Source organism: Oncorhynchus tshawytscha, linkage group LG06, assembly GCF_018296145.1.
Source record: "Oncorhynchus tshawytscha isolate Ot180627B linkage group LG06, Otsh_v2.0, whole genome shotgun sequence".
Taxonomy (NCBI): Eukaryota; Metazoa; Chordata; class Actinopteri; order Salmoniformes; family Salmonidae; genus Oncorhynchus; species Oncorhynchus tshawytscha.
Genome location: NC_056434.1, coordinates 5,138,146 through 5,161,394, shown reverse-complemented (window position 1 = coordinate 5,161,394; position 23,249 = coordinate 5,138,146). Strand labels below are relative to the sequence as shown.

Genomic DNA, 23,249 nt, shown 5'->3' with positions numbered 1-23,249 from the left:
GAGCCTATAGAGAAGAGATTGAGACTCAGCCATGAGCCTATAGAGGACAGATTGAGACTCAGCCATGAGCCTGTAGAGGACAGATTGAGACTCAGCCATGAGCCTATAGAGGATAGATTGAGACTCAGCCATGAGCCTGTATAGGACAGATTGAGACTCAGACATGAGCCTGTAGAGGACAGATTGAGACTCAGCCATGAGCCTGTAGAGGACAGATTGAGACTCAGCCATGAGCCTATAGAGAACAGATTGAGACTCAGCCATGAGCCTATAGAGGACAGATTGAGACTCAGCCATGAGCCTGTAGAGGACAGATTGAGACTCTGTACAAAGAGTCTCTAGAAGCCTGAACACTCATTCGTCCAGGAGCCAACTTTAGGCCGGCCCATATTGGGTTAGAAAATGCACATGCCAGAGGTAATTACAAATGACAGACTGTTCTGTTAGGCCCCACCTAACCCAGGGAGTTTACTCCACAATTTAATCAGCCTTCTCCAGAGTAATTCCCTACAATCTCCACCCTGCTACAGTAACAGTAACTCTGCAACAAAAGACAATTAAAGGGATAATTTGACATTTGGGCAATTAAGCACTTTTTTCCCCCTTCCGACTTACCAAGAGTCCGATGAACTCATGGCTACCATTTCTATGTGTCTGTGTGCAGTTTGCAGGACGTTGACGGTAGTTTCTGGAGCCAATACTAACTAACTAACTAACTAACTAACTAACTAAAGTTTACCAGAGCAGCTAGCATATTAGAAAAAAGGGCTTAAAAATGCTAAGTATAAAAAAGGGACATAGTTGCCAAAATGTAAAAATATCCCTTTAAGGACTGGCAACTCAAGGGCAAACATCAGTCGTTTGTTCCAAATTGCCCCCTATTCTCTTTATAGTGCACTACTTTAGACCACCCCATAGCGAACGAGGAGCCATTTGGGATGCAAACCAGGCCATGATCTTAACTGAATTTACTGTCTGAAATGGCTAAAGTATTCTACTGAGAACCATAACTGTGGTTTTAAGCAGACAGACGTACAGTAAGTGGCAACAACAGGATGGTGAAATAAGATCATATCTGTGTACTGGGCATCCTGTTAGAAGCAAGAAAAGCTGCAGAGCCTTTCTTAGGGATTTCTCCTGTTGTTACTCTGCTGTTGACCTAGTCCTGTTGTTGACCTAGTCCTGTTGTTGACCTAGTCCTGCTGTTGACCTAGTCCTGCTGTTGACCTAGTCCTGTTGTTGACCTATTCCTGCTGTTGACCTAGTCCTGTTGTTGACCTAGTCCTGTTGTTACTCTGCTGTTGACCTAGTCCTGTTGTTGACCTAGTCCTGTTGTTACTCTGCTGTTGACCTAGTCCTGTTGTTGACATAGTCCTGTTGTTGACCTAGTCCTTTTTTTGACCTAGTCCTGTTGTTACTCTGTTGTTGACCTAGTCCTGTTGTTGACCTAGTCCTGTTGTTGACCTAGTCCTGTTGTTACTCTGTTGTTGACCTAGTCCTGTTGTCACTCTGCTTTTGACCAAGTCCTGCTGTTGACCTAGTCCTGTTGTTGACCTAGTCCTGCTGTTGACCTAGTCCTGTTGTTGACCTAGTCCAGTTACTCTGCTGTTGACCTAGTCTTGTTGTTGACCTAGTCTTCCTGTTTACCTAGTCCTGTTGTTGACCTAGTCCTGCTGTTGACCTAGTCCTGCTATTGACCTAGTCCTGTTGTTACCCTGCTGTTGACCTAGTCCTGCTGTTGACCTAGTCCTGCTGTTGACCTAGTCCTGTTGTTGACCTAGTCCTGCTGTTGACCTAGTCTTGTTGTTGACCTAGTCCTGTGTTTACTCTGTTGTTGACCTAGTCCTGCTGTTGACCTAGTCCTGCTGTTGACCTAGTCCTGTTGTTGACCTAGTCCTGTTGTTACTCTGTTGTTGACCTAGTCCTGTTGTTTCTGTTGTTGACCTAGTCCTGCTGTTGACCTAGTCCTGTGTTTACTCTGTTGTTGACCTAGTCCTGTTGTTGACCTAGTCATGTTGTTGACCTAGTCATGTTGTTGATCTAGTCCTGTTGTTGACCTAGTCCTGTTGTTTGTCACTCTGCTGTTGACCAAGTCCTGCTGTTGACCTAGTCCTGTTGTTGACCTTGTCCTATTACTCTGCTTTTGACCTAGTCCTGTTGTTCCTCAGTTGTTGACCTAGTCCTGTTGTTGACCTAGTCCCGTTACTCTGCTGTTGACCTAGTCTTGCTGATGACCTAGTCCTGCTGTTGACCTAGTCCTGCTGTTGACCTAGTCCTGCTGTTGACCTAGTCCTGTTGTTGACCTAGTCCTGTTGTTGACCTAGTCCTGCTGTTGACCTAGTCCTGTGTTTACTCTGTTGTTGACCTAGTCCTGTTGTTGACCTAGTCATGTTGTTGACCTAGTCATGTTGTTGATCTAGTCCTGTTGTTGACCTAGTCCTGTTGTTGACCTAGTCCTGTTGTCACTCTGCTGTTGACCAAGTCCTGCTGTTGACCTAGTCCTGTTGTTGACCTTGTCCTATTACTCTGCTTTTGACCTAGTCCTGTTGTTCCTCAGTTGTTGACCTAGTCCTGTTGTTGACCTAGTCCTGTTGTTGACCTAGTCCTGTTACTCTGCTGTTGACCTAGTCCTGCTGTTGACCTAGTCCTGCTGTTGACCTAGTCCTGCTGTTGACCTAGTCCTGCTGTTGACCTAGTCCTGTTGTTGACCCTAGTTCTGCTGTTGACCTAGTCCTGTTGTTGACCTAGTCCTGTTGTTGACCTAGTCCTGTTGTTACTCTGCTGTTGACCTAGTCCTGTTGTTGACCCTAGTTCTGCTGTTGACCTAGTCCTGTTACTCTGCTGTTGACCTAGTCCTGTTGTTGACCTAGTCCTGCTGTTGACCTAGTCCTGTTGTTATTCTGCTGTTGACCTAGTTGAGTTGACCTAGTTGAGTTGACCTAGTTGAGTTGACCTAGTCCTGTTGTCACTCACAGTAGACTAGTCTTCACTAAAACCACAGGGTAACAGATAGGATATATGGCTGTCACAAATGGCATCGTATTCCCTATACAATGCAGTACTTTTGACCAGAACCCCCAAAGGCAAATAGAGGTCCGTTTGGCCTGTATCCCAGTTCGAGTCCGGTTACATACAGTACTTACCCTGGAGAGAGTTATTTGACCAGGTGTAAGACAGGAGAAACCTCACACTCTTAGACAGGGGTCTTTGTTGTGATGTCTTTCTTTTGTTTTGAGATCAACATAGTTACAATCTATCACAAGAGAGTATAGTATCTATGGTATCTCTAGCTATCTACTAAGTGTAGTATAGTCGTGTTGACATTGTCCCATTCTGTCAGACTGTTGAATCCATGACGTTGAACATAAACCTTATATTACACAAAGAGTCCATTACATTGTCAGTTGATTATATTACATTTTCAGAACAAAATCCCTAGAACTATTTGTTTGGATGATAAAAATGTGAGAAATCATTTTATGTTACTTAGAATAAAATTTGCTTATTTGGACAAAGGAATTAAACTGTGCCTGGAACTATTCAGTCCTCATAGCCAGAACACCTTACCATAAATGGTAGCGTACTAGATACAATCCTTACTGAATACAAATGCTTCAAGTTTGATAAATGTCTGAGCTAGTAAGGAATAATGTAAGCCTTTTTAGAGATGGCCTGGCTGTTTCTGGTGTATTGGTGGGGTCTTTTTCACGGGCAGTTAGGCATGTCTGCTGAATGTCTGGCTGCTGCTTCTAGTTGCATAACTCTCTCTCTCTCTCTCTCTCTCCGTCTCTCTCTCTCTCTCTCTCTCTCTCCCTGTCTCTCTCTCTCTCTCCCCTCTCTCCCCCTGTCTCTCTCTCTCTCTCCGTCTCTCTCTCTCTCCGTCTCTCTCTCTCTCCGTCTCTCTCTGTCTCTCTCTCCGTCTCTCTCTCTCTCTGCCCCCCTTCACTGAAGGAGTTCCTGGCAGAGATGCAGTCAGCTCTTCAAACACACTCCGGTCTCTCAGACAGACAGGGAGCTCAAACAGACAGGCAGGGAGGGAGGGAGGGCAGACAGACAGGGAGCTCAGACAGGCAGGCAGACAGGGAGGGAGCTCAGACAGGCAGACAGACAGGCAGATAGGGAGCTCAGACAGACACAGACAGACAGATGGACAGACAGATGGACAGGCAGATTGGGAGCTCAAACAGACAGGCAGACGGACAGGCAGATAGGGAGCTCAAACAGACAGACAGACGGACAGGCAGATAGGGAGCTCAAACAGACAGACAGACAGACGGACAGGCAGATAGGGAGCTCAAACAGACAGGGAGCTCAGAAATGCATTGCTTAGTGGTAATGCTCTGTCATACATCCATCAGGCAACATGATCATGTATAAACCCAAGCCATTATCTCACGTCATTGCTATATAGTCTCAGTATTATGCATTAATCATTTTACATTATCCGTTGTGTAAGAAGCTTAAAGGAAATGGTCAATAAAAAGGTGTACCTTTAAAAAATGTTTTTTTAACCATTTATAGAAATGTGTTGGAAGTGCGATAACTATATGAGCATGTCTGAAGATTGCTTTCAGTCAATATTGGAAGAGAGTGTCTGCACTGTTAGTCGTACTCGGTGTTTATGTGTCTGCTTCAGGAGGTTCTAGTGTCTGAGTCTCTCGTCTGCATCTCTCCTCAGGTATAACGTGGGGGAAGGTGGTGTCCCTGTATGCGGTGGCTGGTGCCCTGGCGGTGGACTGCGTGAGGCATGGTCACCCAGCCATGGTCCACACCATCGTAGACTGCATGGGGGAGTTTGTCCGCAAGAGCCTGGTCTCCTGGTTGAAGAGGAGAGGAGGCTGGGTAAGAGGAAGGAACACTAGTCCTCACCGCCGTAGAAACACGTAGAAATATCACCTATAGAACGCTATTGTAGCGGTTTTCTTTAGGTGAAGTAGAGGCGGACCAAAATGCAGCGTGGTTTCTTTGATTCATGTTTAATAACAAAAAGATAAGCACTACAAAAAAATAAACGTGGAAAACCAAAAACAGTCCTATCTGGTGCAAAACACAGAGACAGGAACAATCACCCACAAACACACAGTGAAACCCAGGCTACCTAAATGTGGTTCCCAATCAGAGACAATGACTAACACCTGCCTCTGATTGAGAACCATATCAGGCCAGACATAGAAATAGACAAACAAGACATCCAACATAGAATGCCCACTCAGATCACACCCTGACCAACCAAAACATAGAAACATACAAAGCAAACTATGGTCAGGGTGTGACAGTTATCATGTGTATTCTCTGTTTAGGGCCAGATAGCATTCTAGTTTGCTCTGTTTTTTTGTTAATTCTTTCCAATGTGTCAAGTAATTATCTTTTTATTTTCTCATGATTTGGTTGGGTCTAATTGTGTTGCTGTCCTGGGGCTCTGTGGGGTGTGTTTGTGTTTGTGAACAGAGCCCCAGGATCAGCTTGCTTAGGGGACTCTTCTCCAGGTTCATCTCTCTGTAGGTGGTGGCTTTGTTATGGAAGGTTTGGGAATCGCTTCCTTTTAGGTGGTTGTTGAATTTAATGGCTCTTTTCTGGATTTTGATAATTAGTGGGTATCGGCCTAATTCTGCTCTGCATGCATTATTTGGTGTTCTACGTTGTACATGGAGGATATTTTTTGCAGAATTCTGCATGCAGAGTCTCAATTTGGTGTTTGTCCCATTTTGTGAAGTCTTGGTTGGTGAGCGGACCCCAGACCTCACAACCATAAAGGGCAATGGGCTCTATGACTGATTCAAGTATTTTTCGCCAGATCCTAATTGGTATGTTGAATTGTATATTCCTTTTGGTGGCATAGAATGCCCTTCTTGTCTCTCAGATCGTTCACAGCTTTGTGGAAGTTACCTGTGGCGCTGATGTTCAGGCAGAGGTGTAGAACGTTAGAGATCCCCTGCCCTTTTAGGTTTCTATACTCACCCATAGACGGATTGCTAGAATGTCAGTAGTACTGTATGGATACTAGTCAGAACCCTGTCAGTAGTACTACATGGATACTATGGATACTAGTCAGAACCCTGTCAGTAGTACTACATGGATAGTACTCAGAACCCTGTCAGTAGTACTGTATGGATACTATGTATACTATTCAGAACCCTGTCAGTAGTACTGTATGTATACTACTCAGAACCCTGTCAGTAGTACTACATGGATACTACTCAGAACCCTGTCAGTAGTACTGTATGGATACTATGTATACTACTCAGAACCCTGTCAGTAGTACTGTATGGATACTACTCAGAACCCTGTCAGTAGTACTCAGAATGGATACTATGTATACTACTCAGAACCCTGTCAGTAGTACTGTATGTATACTACTCAGAACCCTGTCAGTAGTACTGTATGTATACTAATCAGAACCCTGTCAGTAGTACTACATGGATAGTACTCAGAACCCTGTCAGTAGTACTGTATGGATACTATGTATACTACTCAGAACCCTGTCAGTAGTACTGTATGTATACTACTCAGAACCCTGTCAGTAGTACTGTATGTATACTACTCAGAACCCTGTCAGTAGTACTGTATGTATACTACTCAGAACCCTGTCAGTAGTACTGTATGTATACTACTCAGAACCCTGTCAGTAGTACTACATGGATACTACTCAGAACCCTGTCAGTAGTACTGTATGTATACTACTCAGAACCCTGTCAGTAGTACTGTATGTATACTACTCAGAACCCTGTCAGTAGTACTGTATGTATACTACTCAGAACCCTGTCAGTAGTACTGTATGTGTGCTATGGATACTAGTCAGAACATATAGTATGTATAAGGGCAAGAACAAGTTAGGAAACAGAAAGAGAAGTTGCGTTGCTCAGCTTTGACCTGTCATGTAACCGGCCTGTGGTTCAGTGATTGACTAAGTCCGCGGTTCGTTTAGTATAGTTGATAATACATGACAGACTCAGTGCTAAGACAGTCATCAAATCAAATCAAATCAAATCAAATTTATTTATATAGCCCTTCGTACATCAGCTGATATCTCAAAGTGCTGTACAGAAACCCAGCCTAAAACCCCAAACAGCAAGCATGGATGCAGGTGTAGAAGCACGGTGGCTAGAAAACTCCCTAGAAAGGCCAAAACCTAGGAAGAAACCTAGAGAGGAACCAGGCTATGTGGGGTGGCCAGTCCTCTTCTGGTCATAGTTGATAATACATGACAGACTCAGTACTAAGACAGTCATAGTTGACAGCAGGAAAGAAGTAAGAATGCCTGTGTCTGCACTCATAGAAGCATTTTTGAATGATGACAGCTGTATGTGTTTCCCAATGTTGTACCCACCAGTCAGGTCTGTCCTGAACGTGTCCTGAACGTGTCCTGAATGTGTCCTGAACGTGTGTCCTGAATGTGTCCTGAATGTGTCCTGAACGTGTCCTGAACGTGTCCTGAACGTGTCCTGAATGTGTCCTGAATGTGTCCTGAACGTGTCCTGAACGTGTCCTGAACGTGTCCTGAACGTGTCCTGAACGTGTCCTGAATGTGTTCACTGAGAGAATAGCTAAATAAAACTGAGACAAACAAGAGCCTGAACACAACACAATCATGACTGTGCAAAAACAAACCTCCCTGCTCTGTACATAGAGACATGCCACTGTTTTTGCTAACTCGCGGATTTCACCTCAAAGCATAAGGTGTCTGTAATAGATATTAAATAAATAAATAAACATCCACTACTTTAAGAAACTCCAAAGAATGTCTCAATATAGTCTTGCTCTAGAGAACATCTGATATAAATCTGTAAAGCACAAAAAGTGCTCAACTGATACTCAGAGCAGAGAGGAGAGAGGAGGCCTGGCAAAGAGCCGTGGCCTAGATCTGGGAGTCCTGCTCTGTTGGCAAAGCTTAAAAATCAACCAAGAATCCCTCTACGCCAGGGCTGGATTTGTGTCCAAAACGGCACCATATTCCTTATGTAGTGCACTACATTCGATCAGGAACCATTGGGTTTCATTTGGGACACAAACCTTGGAATGGCCCATTGGAGGTTAAACATGCCAGATAATGAACGAGGTCTATGTGACCTAATCCCATTCCTCATCTCTGCAGGTTCCAGTTGAAACCAGAAGGGTATACTATGTACTTAGCTAGATGAACCCAGGCTTTTCTGAAATGAACTAGCTTCAGGTGAGCTTCACATTCCAGTTTAGGCTTCATCTGTTGCTACGACCGTGGATATTGCTCTTCCGCCTGTCGGCTAACTCTAGCAGGCTTGTAACTACGAGTGTTAGTCGACCCCCAAAACTATTCCATGAGGCGATGCTGAAACATCAATATTATGGGACAAGTCAGTGCCACATTTACATTTGTGCAGAAATCAAAATGAAAGAAAAGTGATCTTGCAAATTCACCAGACGATGGTGTGAAATAGGCTTTTAGAAGTGTCGTCTTTATTTTATTAAGTTTCATTAATGCCGGTAGGTAGCCTAGTGGTTAGAGAGTTGGGCCAATAACTGAAAGGTTGCTGGTTTAAATCCCTGAGCTGACAAGGTAAAAAAAATCTGTCGTTGTGCTCCTGAATAAGGCAGTTAACCCTGTGTTCCACAGGCGCCGTGGATGTTGATTAAGGCCTCCACACCTCAAATCAAATCAAATCAAATTTATTTATATAGCCCTTCGTACATCAGCTGATATCTTAAAGTGCTGTACAGAAACCCAGCCTAAAACCCCAAACAGCAAGCAATGCAGGTGTAGAAGCACGGTGGCTAGGAAAAACTCCCTAGAAAGGCCAAAACCTAGGAAGAAACCTAGAGAGGAACCAGGCTATGTGGGGTGGCCAGTCCTCTTCTGGCTGTGCCGGGTGGAGATTATAACAGAACATGGCCAAGATGTTCAAATGTTCATAAATGACCAGCATGGTCGTATAATAATAAGGCAGAACAGTTGAAACTGGAGCAGCAGCACGGCCAGGTGGACTGGGGACAGCAAGGAGTCATCATGTCAGGTAGTCCTGGGGCATGGTCCTAGGGCTCAGGTCCTCCGAGAGAGAGAGAGAGAGAGAGAGAGAGAGAAAGAGAGAATTAGAGAACGCACACTTAGATTCACACAGGACACCGAATAGGACAGGAGAAGTACTCCAGATATAACAAACTGCCCCTAGCCCCCCGACACATTAACTACTGCAGCATAAATACTGGAGGCTGAGACAGGAGGGGTCAGGAGACACTGTGGCCCCATCCAAGGACACCCCCAGACTCTCTGATTCAGAGGGGTTGGGTTAAATGCGGAGGATGCATTCAGTTGTCCTACTGACTAGATATCCCTGTTTCTTTGGTGTGCTTATCACTGCACACAACACCTTCCCCCCTCCCCCCACTTCTATCGATAAAATAATTTTATAACAGCCAGAAGAGGACTGGCCCACCCCACATAGCCTGGTTCCTCTCTAAGTTTCTTCCTAGGTTCTAGCCTTTCTAGGGAGTTTTTCCTAGCCAATGTGCTTCAACACCTGCATTGCTTCCTGTTTGGGGTTTTAGGCTGGGTTTCTGTACAACACTTTGAGATACAGTATCAACTGATGTAAGAAGGGCTTTATAAATACATTTGATTTGATAACATCATACAAACGTTTTACTGTGCAAATTAAGTGGATGATGATAATGCAATGTTTGAGGGGGAGGGGATCTGATTTAATTGGCCCTCAACTTGTAGCTCAGACATTTCATTCTGGATAAGTAGAGTTAGCACTGAGTTAGCCTGCCCTGGACCAGGTTAGTTCTGGATACAGGATAAACAGAGTTAGCCCTGAGTTAGCCTGCCCTGGAGCAGGTTAGTTCTGGATACAGGATAAACAGAGTTAGCCCTGAGTTAGCCTGCCCTGGACCAGGTTAGTTCTGAATGCAAGATAAACAGAGTTAGCCCTGAGTTAGCCTGCCCTGGAGCAGGTTAGTTCTGGATACAGGATAAACAGAGTTAGCCCTGAGTTAGCCTGCCCTGGACCAGGTTAGTTCTGAAGGATTAGCCTGCCCTGGACCAGGTTAGTTCTGAAATGTATCTGGCTAAAAGGCGAGCCACTATCGTATGACCGCTTGACCGCTTATCCCGAGTTAAACTCAGAGGTGACCAAAGATACCTTACTAACTCCTCAAACCCGCTACGTAGTATATATCCCTCAGGGTCCCAGATCTACGTAGTATATATCCCTCAAGGTCCCAGATCTACGTAGTATATATCCCTCAAGGTCCCAGATCTACGTAGTATATATCCCTCAGGGTCCCAGATCTACGTAGTATATATCCCGCAAGGCCCCAGATCTACGTAGTATATATCCCGCAAGGTCCCAGATCTACGTAGTATAAAGTCCTCAAGGTCCCAGATCTACGTAGTATAAAGTCCTCAAGGTCCCAGATCTACGTAGTATATATCCCTCAAGGTCCCAGATCTACGTAGTATATATCCCTCAAGGTCCCAGATCTACGTAGTATATATCCCTCAAGGTCCCAGATCTACGTAGTATATATCCCTCAAGGTCCCAGATATAAGTATTATATAGTCCTCAAGGTCCCAGATCTACGTAGTATATATCCCTCATGGTCCCAGATCTATGTAGTATATATCCCTCAAGGTCCCAGATCTACGTATTATATAGTCCTCAAGGTCCCAGATCTACGTAGTATATATCCCTCAAGGTCCCAGATCTACGTAGTATATATCCTTCAAGGTCCCAGATCTACGTAGTATCTATCCCTCAAGGTCCCAGATCTACGTAGTATATATCCCTCAAGGTCCCAGATCTACGTAGTATATATCCCTCAAGGTCCCAGATCTACGTAGTATATAGTCCTCAAGGTCCCAGATCTACGTAGTATATAGTCCTCAAGGTCCCAGATCTACGTAGTATATATCCCCAAGGTCCCAGATCTACGTAGTATATAGTCCTCAAGGTCCCAGATCTACGTAGTATATATCCCTCAAGGTCCCAGATCTACATAGTATATAGTCCTCAAGTTCCCAGATCTACGTAGTATATATCCCTCAAGGTCCCAGATCTACGTAGTATATATCCCTCAAGGTCCCAGATCTATGTAGTATATATCCCCCAAGGTCCCAGATCTACGTAGTATATAGTCGTCAAGGTCCCAGATCTACGTAGTATATATCCCCCAAGGTCCCAGATCTACGTAGTATATAGTCCTCAAGGTCCCAGATCTACATAGTATATATCCCTCAAGGTCCCAGATCTACGTAGTATATATCCCCCAAGGTCCCAGATCTACGTAGTATATAGTCCTCAAGGTCCCAGATCTACGTAGTATATAGTCCTCAAGGTCCCAGATCTACGTAGTATATAGTCCTCAAGGTCCCAGATCTACGTAGTATATATCCCTCAAGGTCCCAGATCTATGTAGTATATATCCCTCAAGGTCCCAGATCAACGTAGTATATATCAAGGTCCCAGATCTACATAGTATATATCCCTCAAGGTCCCAGATCTATGTAGTATATATCCCTCAAGGTCCCAGATCTACGTAGTATATAACCCTCAAGGTCCCAGATCTATGTAGTATAAAGTCCTCAAGGTCCCAGATCTACGTAGTATATAGTCCTCAAGGTCCCAGATCTACGTAGTATATATCCTCAAGGTCCCAGATCTACGTAGTATATAGTCCTCAGGTCCCAGATCTACAGAGTATATAGTCCTCAAGGTCCCAGATCTACAGAGTATATATCCCTCAAGGTCCCAGATCTACGTAGTATATATCCCTCAAGTATATATCCCTCAAGGTCCCAGATCTACGTAGTATATATCCCTCAAGGTCCCAGATCTACGTACTATATAGTCCTCAAGGTCCCAGATCTACGTAGTATATATCCATCAAGGTACCAGATCTACGTAGTATATAGTCCTCAAGGTCCCAGATCTACGTAATATATAGTCCTCAAGGTCCCAGATCTACGTAGTATATATCCCTCAGGGTCCCAGATCTACCAAGGTCCCAGATCTACGTAGTATATAAAGTCCTCTGGTTTCTCAAGACATCTTGACCTGTTTTATCAGATTAATATGGAACACAATGTGTTGTGTAACCAACTACAACCTTCTAAAATTACGTGCAAATTTACCCCAATTCTAGTCTTAGTCGTCTTGGTTATGTAACGTGCAGTTGCCATACTGTACATTTCACAGAAATGCTTAGGCACTGACCGATTTACAAAAAAACCCTGAAAGGGTCAGGAAACGTTGCTGATAAAAACCCGTACCACAACATTGAGAAGGAAACGGCTGCTGTTATCAGATAGTAGAACTGTGTGTTGATGTAGCCTTCTTATTCAGTCTCGATGTATTCTTCTTCTGTCTTATTAAGGACTCTTCTTCTCCTTCTCTGTCTCCTTCTCCATCTCCTTCTCCTTCTTCTTCTCCTTCTTCTTCTCCTTCTCCTTATCATGTATTCTTCTTCTGTCTTATTAAGGACTCTTCTCCTTCTTCTTCTCCTTATCATGTATTCTTCTTCTGTCTTATTAAAGACTCTTTTTCTCCTTCTCCTTCTTCTCCTTCTCCTTATCATGTATTCTTCTTCTGTCTTATTAAAGACTCTTCTTCTCCTTCTCCTTCTCCTTATCATGTATTCTTCTTCTGTCTTATTAAAGACTCTTCTCCTTCTTCTCCTTCTCCTTATCATGTATTCTTCTTCTGTCTTATTAAAGACTCTTTTTCTCCTTCTCCTTCTTCTCCTTCTCCTTATCATGTATTCTTCTTCTGTCTTATTAAAGACTCTTTTTCTCCTTCTCCTTCTTCTCCTTCTCCTTATTATGTATTCTTCTTCTGTCTTATTAAAGACTCTTCTTCTCCTTCTCCTTCTTCTTCTCCTTCTCCTTATCATGTTTTTTTTATTTATTATTGCCAGTCAAAACCTTTTGACTAAATTGCCACAAGTGGTATTTTGAAATATGCGTTGTTAAGATTACAGTGTTTTGTTTGATTGGGCCTTGTGTACTTACACGTTCGCCATATTTCCTTCTACTTTTTTCTGGACGTGGTCAACGTAAACGTTTTTAAAAATGTTTTATGAACATGTCTGTAATATAATATCGTCCTGTTAATAAATGCAGGTCATTTATCTGGAATTCATTGGTTATAGACAGACTGTTAAATGGTCCCTCCCTGTGTAAAGGAAATTGACTGGTATATAAGGAATCTCTCAACTGCCTGTGAAACTTTGACCTGTGAAGTCATAAGTGCCCAGCCTCTGCTCAGAGGTCCCATGTCTGTGTCCTGACTCTCCACCCTTCTTGCACACATGTCCCCTCATGTATTTAAAAGTATTGATTACTGTAATCATTGGCTGGAGGGAGTGTCCACCATTGATATTTCCATGATTGGAAGTATGCAATTGCACACTTTGGGAGAAGGTTGAAGAATTGGGACGTGCAGTATCTGAGTGATGCTGTCTCTCTCCTCTCATAGGCTGACATTCACCCTCTCTCTCTCCTCTCGTAGGCTGACGTTCACCCTCTCTCTCTCCTCTCGTAGGCTGACGTTCACCCTCTCTCTCTCCTCTCATAGGCTGATGTTCACCCTCTCTCTCTCTCCTCTCATAGGCTGACGTTCACCCTCTCTCTCTCTCCTCTCATAGGCTGACGTTCACCCTCTCTCTCTCTCCTCTCTAGGCTGACGTTCACCCTCTCTCTCTCTCCTCTCATAGGCTGACGTTCACCCACTCTCTCTCCTCTCATAGGCTGACATTCACCCACTCTCTCTCCTCTCATAGGCTGACATTCACCCACTCTCTCTCCTCTCATAGGCTGACATTCACCCACTCTCTCTCCTCTCATAGGCTGACGTTTACCCTCTCTCTCTCTCCTCTCAGGCTGACGTTCACCCTCTCTCTCTCTCCTCTCATAGGCTGACGTTCACCCCTCTCTCTCTCCTCTCATAGGCTGACGTTCACCCTCTCTCTCTCTCCTCCTCTCATAGGCTGACGTTCACCCTCTCTCTCTCTCTCTCCTCTCATAGGCTGACATTCACCCACTCTCTCTCCTCTCATAGGCTGACATTCACCCACTCTCTCTCCTCTCATAGGCTGACATTCACCCACTCTCTCTCCTCTCATAGGCTGACATTCACCCACTCTCTCTCCTCTCATAGGCTGACGTTTACCCTCTCTCTCTCTCCTCTCATAGGCTGACGTTCACCCTCTCTCTCTCTCCTCTCATAGGCTGACGTTCACCCTCTCTCTCTCTCCTCTCATAGGCTGACGTTCACCCTCTCTCTCTCTCCTCTCATAGGCTGACGTTCACCCTCTCTCTCTCTCCTCTCATAGGCTGATATCACAAAGTGCGTGGTGAACACGGACCCCAGCTTCCGCTCCCATTGGTTGATGTCTGCTACCTGCGCCTGTGGACATTACCTGAAGGCCATGTTGTTTTACCTGCTCCGGGACAAGTGACAACGGAGGACGAGTTCAGTCACGACCACACGATGGACAATCTGCCCCATCCGCCAGTGTAGGACAGCAGAGCCTTATCCTGGTCCCAGATCTGTTCGAGCTCCTGACAACTCTATTGCTGTCATTGTCAAACTAAACAAGTTTTTTGTTTGTGTGTTTTAGATCAAGGAGTTTGTCAGGACAAAGTGAGTGACAAGGAGTTGTCATGACAGCCCAAACAGACTGGCACTCGGCCAACCGGCGTCTGTCTGAAGGGGCAGCCATCCCTCCTCTAGAGTTCTAGATATGTTGTTTGTTTACACCTGCAGACGTTTGCACTGAATCTCCGCCACTGACGAGCACCTTGGGCCTTCACAAACAAACGAAACAAACGCACCGGCATTGGAACAATCAACGTGAATAAGCTTGTTAGCCACGTCTGCTTTGAATTTGGGTGTTTACGATTTAGCTTGACAGTATTATTGTGACGTATCATGTACAGATTCTCCAGCTGTATTGTGAGGTAGTAGTCTATATACATACTGATCCATAGCGTTAACAGTTGACTTGAATGGGAATGCCCATTCTAGTTATTCTATATCTAGATCTCTGTTTTTCTATAGCTCTCTCTCTCTCTCTCTGTCACATTCCTTGCTTTCTTTATGCTTACATAGACTGGTTAACTGACAACGTCACACAAACACACACACACACACACACACACAAAAACACGCACCCCCTTCTAAGAGGCAGAAGGACGTGTGTTGTGATTCTGGATGGCCAGATAGCTAGCAGCAATGAGAATAAACTGCCATGTTATCGTAAGTGGCTCGTGTTGATCTTGTTCTTGATACCATGTCTTGTTTTGAGGTGATGTTACGTCTATGCTAATTTGACTAATATTTGCTAGCTAGCGGGCTAACCAACAACTGTAACAATGTATTTGAGAGACAACAAGTGCTCATTGTGCACCTTTATTTATGTTTTCAATAAACATTTTAGATTAAATATAGTTTACATGTTGTCAACCATCTAAGCCAACCTTGTCTGTTTTGACCCATAGTTGTGCATGCGTTGATTTTGTTGCTAAACAACCAACCCGTTATTTACTCCTGGGCAAATATTCCATTTAAAGCAATGGAATATTTGTATAAATTTGAGTTTCATTTATGCACATACTGTATGTCAAGTGAAGTGTGGATATTGCCCGGACAGAGTGGGAGAATCTCAATTGCGATTTCCCTTGATTCCTCACGTCCCCTCTCCTCACCTACTCAAAACCCATTGGATGAGCAAGTCAGAGAGGCGGGACCTCTGACCTTCTCATCCAATCGTTTTTTTTTGAGAAGGAGGCGCGAGTAGAGAGGAATGCGAAGATTCAAAGAAATAGCCATTGAGATTTTCCCAGGGCTTCTAAATACAGCCCCTAGTGGCTGGAAAGAAGAATGGCCAGAAAAACACAGGAAGAGACTGTTGTGATTTTAGGATCTCTGCATTGATAATGGTCAGATGAATGAAAAGGATAACGGACTTCACTAAGTGAAATAATGATCAATTCCTCAGTTTGGATGGAAATATAGTTTTGATTATAAAATTTGTTTGCATGCTTCATGTATGGGCTTGTAAAGTAAGCATTTCACTGTATGATTTATGTGACGAGTGTGTGGATTTATATCAGTCCCCCAGTTAGTGTGTGTGTGTGTGTGTGGGGGGGTACTGTTTTTGTAGAATATTGAGATATTATGGATCACTCCATCGTCTGAAACTTAAAATCCCATTCAGACATTTTGTTTTGTCTGTTTTATTCCACAAGTTATTTTAATTTCATGAATAACTTTCACAGTAGCTTACATATATTATATTTGGCATGCAACACTGAGTGTCATTTCAGAAAATAAAATATTTTATATTTCAACATTGTTTTAATTGGTTTCATTAATGTCAGTATCATACATTGAAAATGGATAGCTACCAATTTTTCTTTCAAGTGATTGGCCCAAATAGTCAGTCTGCCATGTACGGTCTTGAATAGCTAACATATCATGATTTACTGCCATCTAGCGTCCAATATATTTATACCACCAAACGTTCTTCAACATTGGAATGTGAGAGAAGCTTCATTCTGGTCGGGTTAGAGAGTTGGACTAGTAACCGGAAGGTTGCAAGATCAAATCCCCCGAGCTGACAAGGTACAAATCTGTCGTTCTGCCCCCTGAACAAGGCAGTTAACCCACTGTTCCTAGGCCGTCATTGTAAATAAGAATTTGTTCTTAACTGACTTGCCTAGTTAAATATAGGTAAATAAATATTAGTGGAACTGGAGAATGCAGGTTAAAAATATGTATATGTATGGTATTAAAAAGATGCTTGAACGTTACCGTAGTAACTAATAACACTTCCTCATAGATAATGTAAAAAAAACGTAAGATGTGGCTCAACATAATGATACTTTAATAAAAGCAGCTAGGAGAAGTTATAACAGGGTAGTTGTACTGTGTGTTCTGAGGCATGCTCTCTCAAGTACCTCTTCGCTCTCTCTATCTCCCCTCCCGGAGGACATGAGCTCTAGGACCATGCCTCAGCACTACCTGGCCTGACGATTGCTAGCTGTTCCCAGTTCACCTGGCCATGCTGCTGATCTAGTTTTGCTGTCCTGCCTGCTGCTGTGGACCCCTGACGTGATTCATCCGGCCATGCTCCTTCTCGGACCCTTGGATTTCAGAATGCCTGGTTGTGAAAAGACAACTGACATTGACTACTGAGGCACTAAACTTTTACACACTCTAACCTGTATGGTTATTATTTGACCCTGCTGGTCATCTATGAACATTTGAACGTCTGGGTTTACTATCTGGCCTTAATGGCCACATGTACTCCTAGCTCAAGGGTCGACATCAATACCAGATCAATATCGCCAATATGCCAGCCTTTGGGCTAATGTACTCTATAAATCTCCACCTGGCACAGCCAGACGAGGGCTGGCCTGGTTCCTCTCCTGCCTTCTAAGGAGTTTTTCCAAGCCACTGTATACTGGGTATCTGTAAATCACTGCTGATGTAAAAAGGGCTTTATAAAATACATGTGATTGATTGGGATATGACAGCTGGAGGGAAAGAGATTAACAAGTAATCACTGGATGGACCAAGGGGCCAGGGTTCCAGTCTAGAAGCACGGTTTTGACTACTCGTATGGTTTTGACTACTCCTACGGTTTTGACAGCTCCTACGGTTTTGACAGCTCCTATGGTTTTGACAGCTCCTACAGTTTTGATTGATCCGACAGCTTCTATTTTGACAGCTCCTATGGTTTTGACAGCTCCTACGGTTTTGACTGCTCCTACGGTTTTGACTGCTCCGACAGCTTCTATTTTGACAGCTCCTACGGCTTTGCGTCGGTACTGCGGTTTAACTGAAGGCCAGAAAGACAATTTCCATAGACGTCCGCAAAGAGAAAATGACTAATAAGACAATTTCCATAGAGAAAATTACTAATAAGACAATTTCCAAAGAGAAAATGACTAATAAGACAATTTAGTCATTGCCTTTGTACGCAAAGCGTCCATTAAATTATTCAACTAATTGTCACCGAGGCCGATATTTACAGTGCATTCGGAAAGTATTCAGACCCCTTTGACTTTTCCCATGTTTTGTTTCATTACAGCCTGATTCTAAAATGGATTCAATTGTTTGTTTTTCCCCCTCATCAATCTACACACAATACCCCATAATGACATCACAATACCCCATAATGACATCACAATACCCCATAATGACATCACAATACCCCATAATGACATCACAATACCCCATAATGACGAAGCAAAAACAGTTTTTTTACACATTTTTGCAAATTTATGAAATATTCATACCCTTTACTCAGTGCTTTGTTGACGCACCTTTGGCAGCGATTACAGCCTCAACTTTTTTTTTAAGGTATGGCGCTATAAGCTTGGCACACCTGTATTTGGGGAGTTTCTCCCATTTTTCTCTGCAGATCCTCTCAAGCTCTGTCAGGTTGGATGGGGAGCGTCGCTGCACAGCTATTTTATGGTCTCTCCAGAGATGTTCGATCGGGTTCAAGTCCGGGCTCTGGCTGGGCCACGCAAGGACATTCAGAGACTCACCCGACCTCAACCCAATTGAGATGGTTTGGGAAGAGTTGGACCGCAGTGAAGGAAAAGCAGCCAACAAGTGCTCAGCATATGTGGGAACTCCTTCAAGACTGTTGGAAAAGCATTCCAGGTGAAGCTGGTTGAGAGAATGCAAAGTGTGTGCAAAGCTGTCATCAAGGCAAAGGGTGGCTACTTTGAATAATCTCAAATAAAAATATATTTTAATTTTAATATTTTAACAGTTTTTTGATTACTATGTGATTCCATATGTGTTATTTCATCATTTTGATGTCTTCACTATTATTTTACAATGTAGAGGGGGAGAGGGGTAGAGCAATGGATGAGAGGGGTAGGAGTAGAGCGAGGGGTAGCAGTAGAGCGAGGGGTAGGAGTAGAGCAGGGGGCGGGGTAGGAGTAGAGCAGGGGGCGGGGTAGGAGTAGAGGGAGGGGTAGGAGTAGAGCAGGGGGCGGGGTAGGAGTAGAGCGGGGGCGGGGTAGGAGTAGAGCGAACGGTAGGAGTAGAGCGAGGGGTAGGAGTAGAGCGAGGGGTAGGAGTAGAGCAGGGGGCGGGGTAGGAGTAGAGCAGGGGATGAGAGGGGTAGGAGTAGAGCAGGGGGCGGGGTAGGAGTAGAGCGAGGGGTAGGAGTAGAGCGAGGGGTAGGAGTAGAGCAGGGGATGAGAGGGGTAGGAGTAGAGCAGGGGGCGGGGTAGGAGTAGAGCAGGGGGCGGGGTAGGAGTAGAGCAGGGGTAGGAATAGAGCAGGGGGCGGGGTAGGAGTAGAGCAGGGGGCGGGGTAGAAGTAGAGCGAGGGGTAGGAGTAGAGCGAGGGGTAGGAGTAGAGCGAGGGGGAGTAGAGCAGGAGGGGGCGGGGTAGGATTAGAGCGAGGGGGAGGAGTAGAACAGGGGGTAGGGAAGGGGGTAGGAGTAGAGAAGGGTGGGTAGGAGTATAGAAGGGGGTATTAGTAGAGCAGGGGGTAGAGGTAGGGAAGGGGGGTAGGAGTAGAGAAGGGGGTAGGAGTATAGAAGGGGGTAGGAGTAGAGCAGGGGTAGAGGTAGGGAAGGGGGTAGGAATAGAGAAGGAGGTAGGAGTAGAGAAGGAGGTAGGAGTATAGAAGGGGGTAGGAGTAGAGAAGGGGGTAGGAGTAGAGAAGGGGGTAGGAGTAGAGTGGGGGTAGAGGTGGGGAAGGGGGTAGGAGTAGAGAAGGAGTTAGGAGTAGAGAAGGAGGTAGGAGTATAGAAGGGGGTTAGGAGTAGAGAAGGGGGTAGGAGTATAGAAGGGGGTAGGAGTAGAGAAGGGGGTAGGGGTATAGAAGGGGAGGTAGGAGTAGAGAAGGGGTAGGAGTAGAGAAGTGGGGGTAGGAGTAGAGAAAGTGGGGTTTGATTCAGAACACGTTGCTACATAGCTTACACACACACACACACACACACACACACACACACACCAGGGATCCCTATTTGAACAAGGAATCATTCATGATCTGACTTTGTCATCTTCACACAAAATGACCACTGTGACAGTTGATTGTATATTGATTTAAGTAATATTAGGACTATTAACTGTCAGAGTGGTTATTTGTATGAAGATGACAACGTCAGAACATGATGATGCAGATTTTGTAAACGTAATTTGTGCTCATGTGATGTTGGTCATTATATACCGGTTTCCACTAGTAATTACAGCCCCAAAAATTAGCCTATATCATCGCAAACATTCATGAAAACAAAAATGTACTTGTTGGTCTTAATTTAAGGTTAGGGTTATACATAAGCAGTATTGGACGCATTTAGAGTTAAGGACAGGATTAGGTTTAAAATCACATTATAAGAAGATATATTGTAGAAATAGTCGCGTTTATTACTTCGTGGCTGTGGTAACTAGTGACGAATGCATAAACCCGGATATAGAGCTGGCCAGTTTGTTCCAGGGAGGCTCAAGTCGGTGGAAGTCTGTCTCCCTCCAGCAGGTGGCGTTTTTTCGTTGTTTCGCCCACCAAGCAAGGAGCTTTTGTATGGGGTTCAATACGAGTGTCGAATTTGGTCAACAAAAGTGTTTTTATGTTGATTTGATCGAATAAAAGTTTTGTAATGGTTAAGTTGTTATGAGTGTACTGATATTAGTAGGACACGTGACATCCTGGCAACTTTGAGAAACTAGATCTGATTTGTTTTCAAATTCTTTGTGGGTCTGAGGGAAATATGTGTGTCTAACATGGTCATATATTTGGCAGGAGAATAGGTGCAGCTCAGTTTCCACCTCATTTTGTGGGCAGTGGGCACATAGCCTGTCAGCTCTGCCTCTCTCAATAACAAGGATATCTATGCTCACTGAGTCTGTACAGAGTCAAAAGCTTTCCATAATGTTGGGTCTGTCACGGTTAACAGGTATTCACTGTTTAGGGCGAAATAGCATTCCAGTTTGCTTTATTTGTTGGCTAGTTCTTTCCAATGTGTTAAGTAATTATGTTTTTGTTTTCCCATGATTTGATTGGGTCTAATTCAGTGGAGGTTTCTTAGGGAACGATGGCTCATAATAATGGCTGGAAACCATGCGTTAGATGTTGCTAATTCCTTTCTGCCTCTTCCACTCCTATTGGATGGTTGTATAATTATTTTCTGGATTTTGATCCAATAGCGCATATCGTCCTAATTCAGCTCTGCGTGCATTATTAGTTGTTTTACGTTGCACACAGAGGATGTTTTTGCAGAATTCTGCATGCGGAATCTAAATTTGGTGTTTGTCCCATTTTGTGAATTCTTGGTTGGTGAGTGGACTCCAGAACTCACAACCATAAAGGGACATGGTTTCTATAACTGATTCAAGTTGCACATTATTACCAAAGACTTTTTATAACTAACCAAGACGGGACCACCGCCCGTCGTTTCCCAAAGGGAGCAAATGAATCATAGTGGGAAGAACAAGCCAGGAGGTGGGTAGAGCCAAGCACGAGCTGGTGAGAGCCTATTGGCGTTTTCTAGCGTGTATTTGCATATTTGCATCAGGGAACGCCTACTCTGAAGTGCGCTTGTGCAATAACTAAATTCGTCCTTGCACCCCTTCTAAACAACGCACTTTTTTTTCCAACTTTGGCAATGGGTAAAGTCTACAAAACATAGTCCATTCTGTTTATAACCAAATCTAGTTTTGGAAACAGAAAACTGTATCGAGATCAAATGTTTCATCGATGAGACATTTGGCAGAATGTTGGGTAAAATCCATCTCGCTCCATCTTTTCCCCACTGCCGTCCACAGAGCTTCCTCTCGAGCCCTGAATGCTGATTGGCTGGAAGACGGGGTATATCAGACCTTATACAACGGGTGGATCTAATCCTGAATGCTGATGGGTTAAAACCGCATTCCAGCCGGTGTCACAGATTGTCACGTTCCACATTGTTTCAATATTCAAATTCGATCTCCAGCTGTCCCGTAGTAATGAACGTGTCGGGAGTCGAGACGAGACAAAAAAGGAAGACGCCGTTTCTCAGCCAGACAAAATCATGAATCAGCATCATTTTTATGGATATATACAAAAAAAGGTCAATAGAAAAAAGGTCAAACGAAACGCAGATCATTTGCAGTCTTTCCAACTTCATTTTGAAGTGATTGTGTTACTGTAGCTGTGTTGTGTTACTGTAGCTGTGTTGTGTTACTGTAGCTGTGTTGTGTTACTCTAGCTGTGTTGTGTTACTGTAGCTGTGTTGCGTTACTATAGCTGTGTTGTGTTACTGTAGCTGTGTTGTGTTACTGTAGCTGTGTTGTGTTACTGTAGCTGTGTTGCGTTACTGTAGCTGTGTTGTGTTACTCTAGCTGTGTTGTGTTACTTATGTAGCTGTGTTGTGTTACTGTAGCTGTGTTGTGTTACTGTAGCTGTGTTGTGTTACTGTAGCTGTGTTGTGTTACTGTAGCTGTGTTGTGTTACTGTAGCTGTGTTGTGTTACTGTAGCTGTGTTGCGTTACTGTAGCTGTGTTGTGTTACTGTAGCTGTGTTGTGTTACTGTAGCTGTGTTGTGTTACTGTAGCTGTGTTGTGTTACTGTAGCTGTGTTGTGTTACTGTAGCTGTGTTGTGTTACTGTAGCTATGTTGTGTTACTCTAGCTGTGTTGTGTTACTCTAGCTGTGTTGTGTTACTCTAGCTGTGTTGCGTTACTGTAGCTGTGTTGTGTTACTGTAGCTGTGTTGTGTTACTGTAGCTGTGCTGTTGGCTAGTTCCTCTGAACAACTGTGTCCTGACGAGTGAGCACAGTTTCTATGCCAGGCGAAATCGCGCCTCATCAGCTCATTGTTATGGATGTATCCAAATATATGTCACTATAAAACAGCTTAAACAAATGCAAATGCAGCTACTTTGCTGTAAATTAGCCGTAGTTGGCTAGCTAGCAAGGGATAAGAACGTTGCCAGCCAGTTTGGCAATAGAACATTTAGAACCAACGACTGAGTCGTGTCCATAGATACAGAACCAACATACTTAACGACTGAGTCGTGTCCATAGACACAGAACCAACATACTGAACGACTGAGTCGTGTCCATAGATACAGAACCAACATACTTAACGACTGAGTCGTGTCCATAGATACAGAACCAACATACTTAACGACTGAGTCGCGTCCATAGATACAGAACCAACATACTTAACGACTGAGTCGCGTCCATAGATACAGAACCAACATACTTAACGACTGAGTCGTGTCCATAGATACAGAACCAACATACTTAACGACTGAGTCGTGTC

The 23,249-nt window shown here is 44.0% G+C and overlaps 1 protein-coding gene across 2 annotated transcripts in view; it reads left to right on the top strand.

The window, feature by feature from the left end:
- LOC112236277 (bcl-2-related ovarian killer protein homolog A) overlaps window positions 1–16,324 on the top strand; it is a 41,064-nt gene extending 24,740 nt beyond the window's left edge. The window contains exons 3-5 of one of the 2 annotated variants that reach the window (XR_002951200.2): window positions 4,679–4,842; window positions 14,305–14,488; window positions 14,593–16,324. Coding sequence is in view for 1 of the 2 variants with exons in the window: in XM_024404860.2 (XP_024260628.1) it covers window positions 4,679–4,842; window positions 14,305–14,430 (290 nt within the window). In the remaining variant the exon portion in view is untranslated. Of the gene's footprint in view, window positions 1–4,678; window positions 4,843–14,304 lie in introns of both variants that reach the window. The other variant, XM_024404860.2, reaches the window with a different exon arrangement.
- Window positions 16,325–23,249: the final 6,925 nt, after the last annotated feature.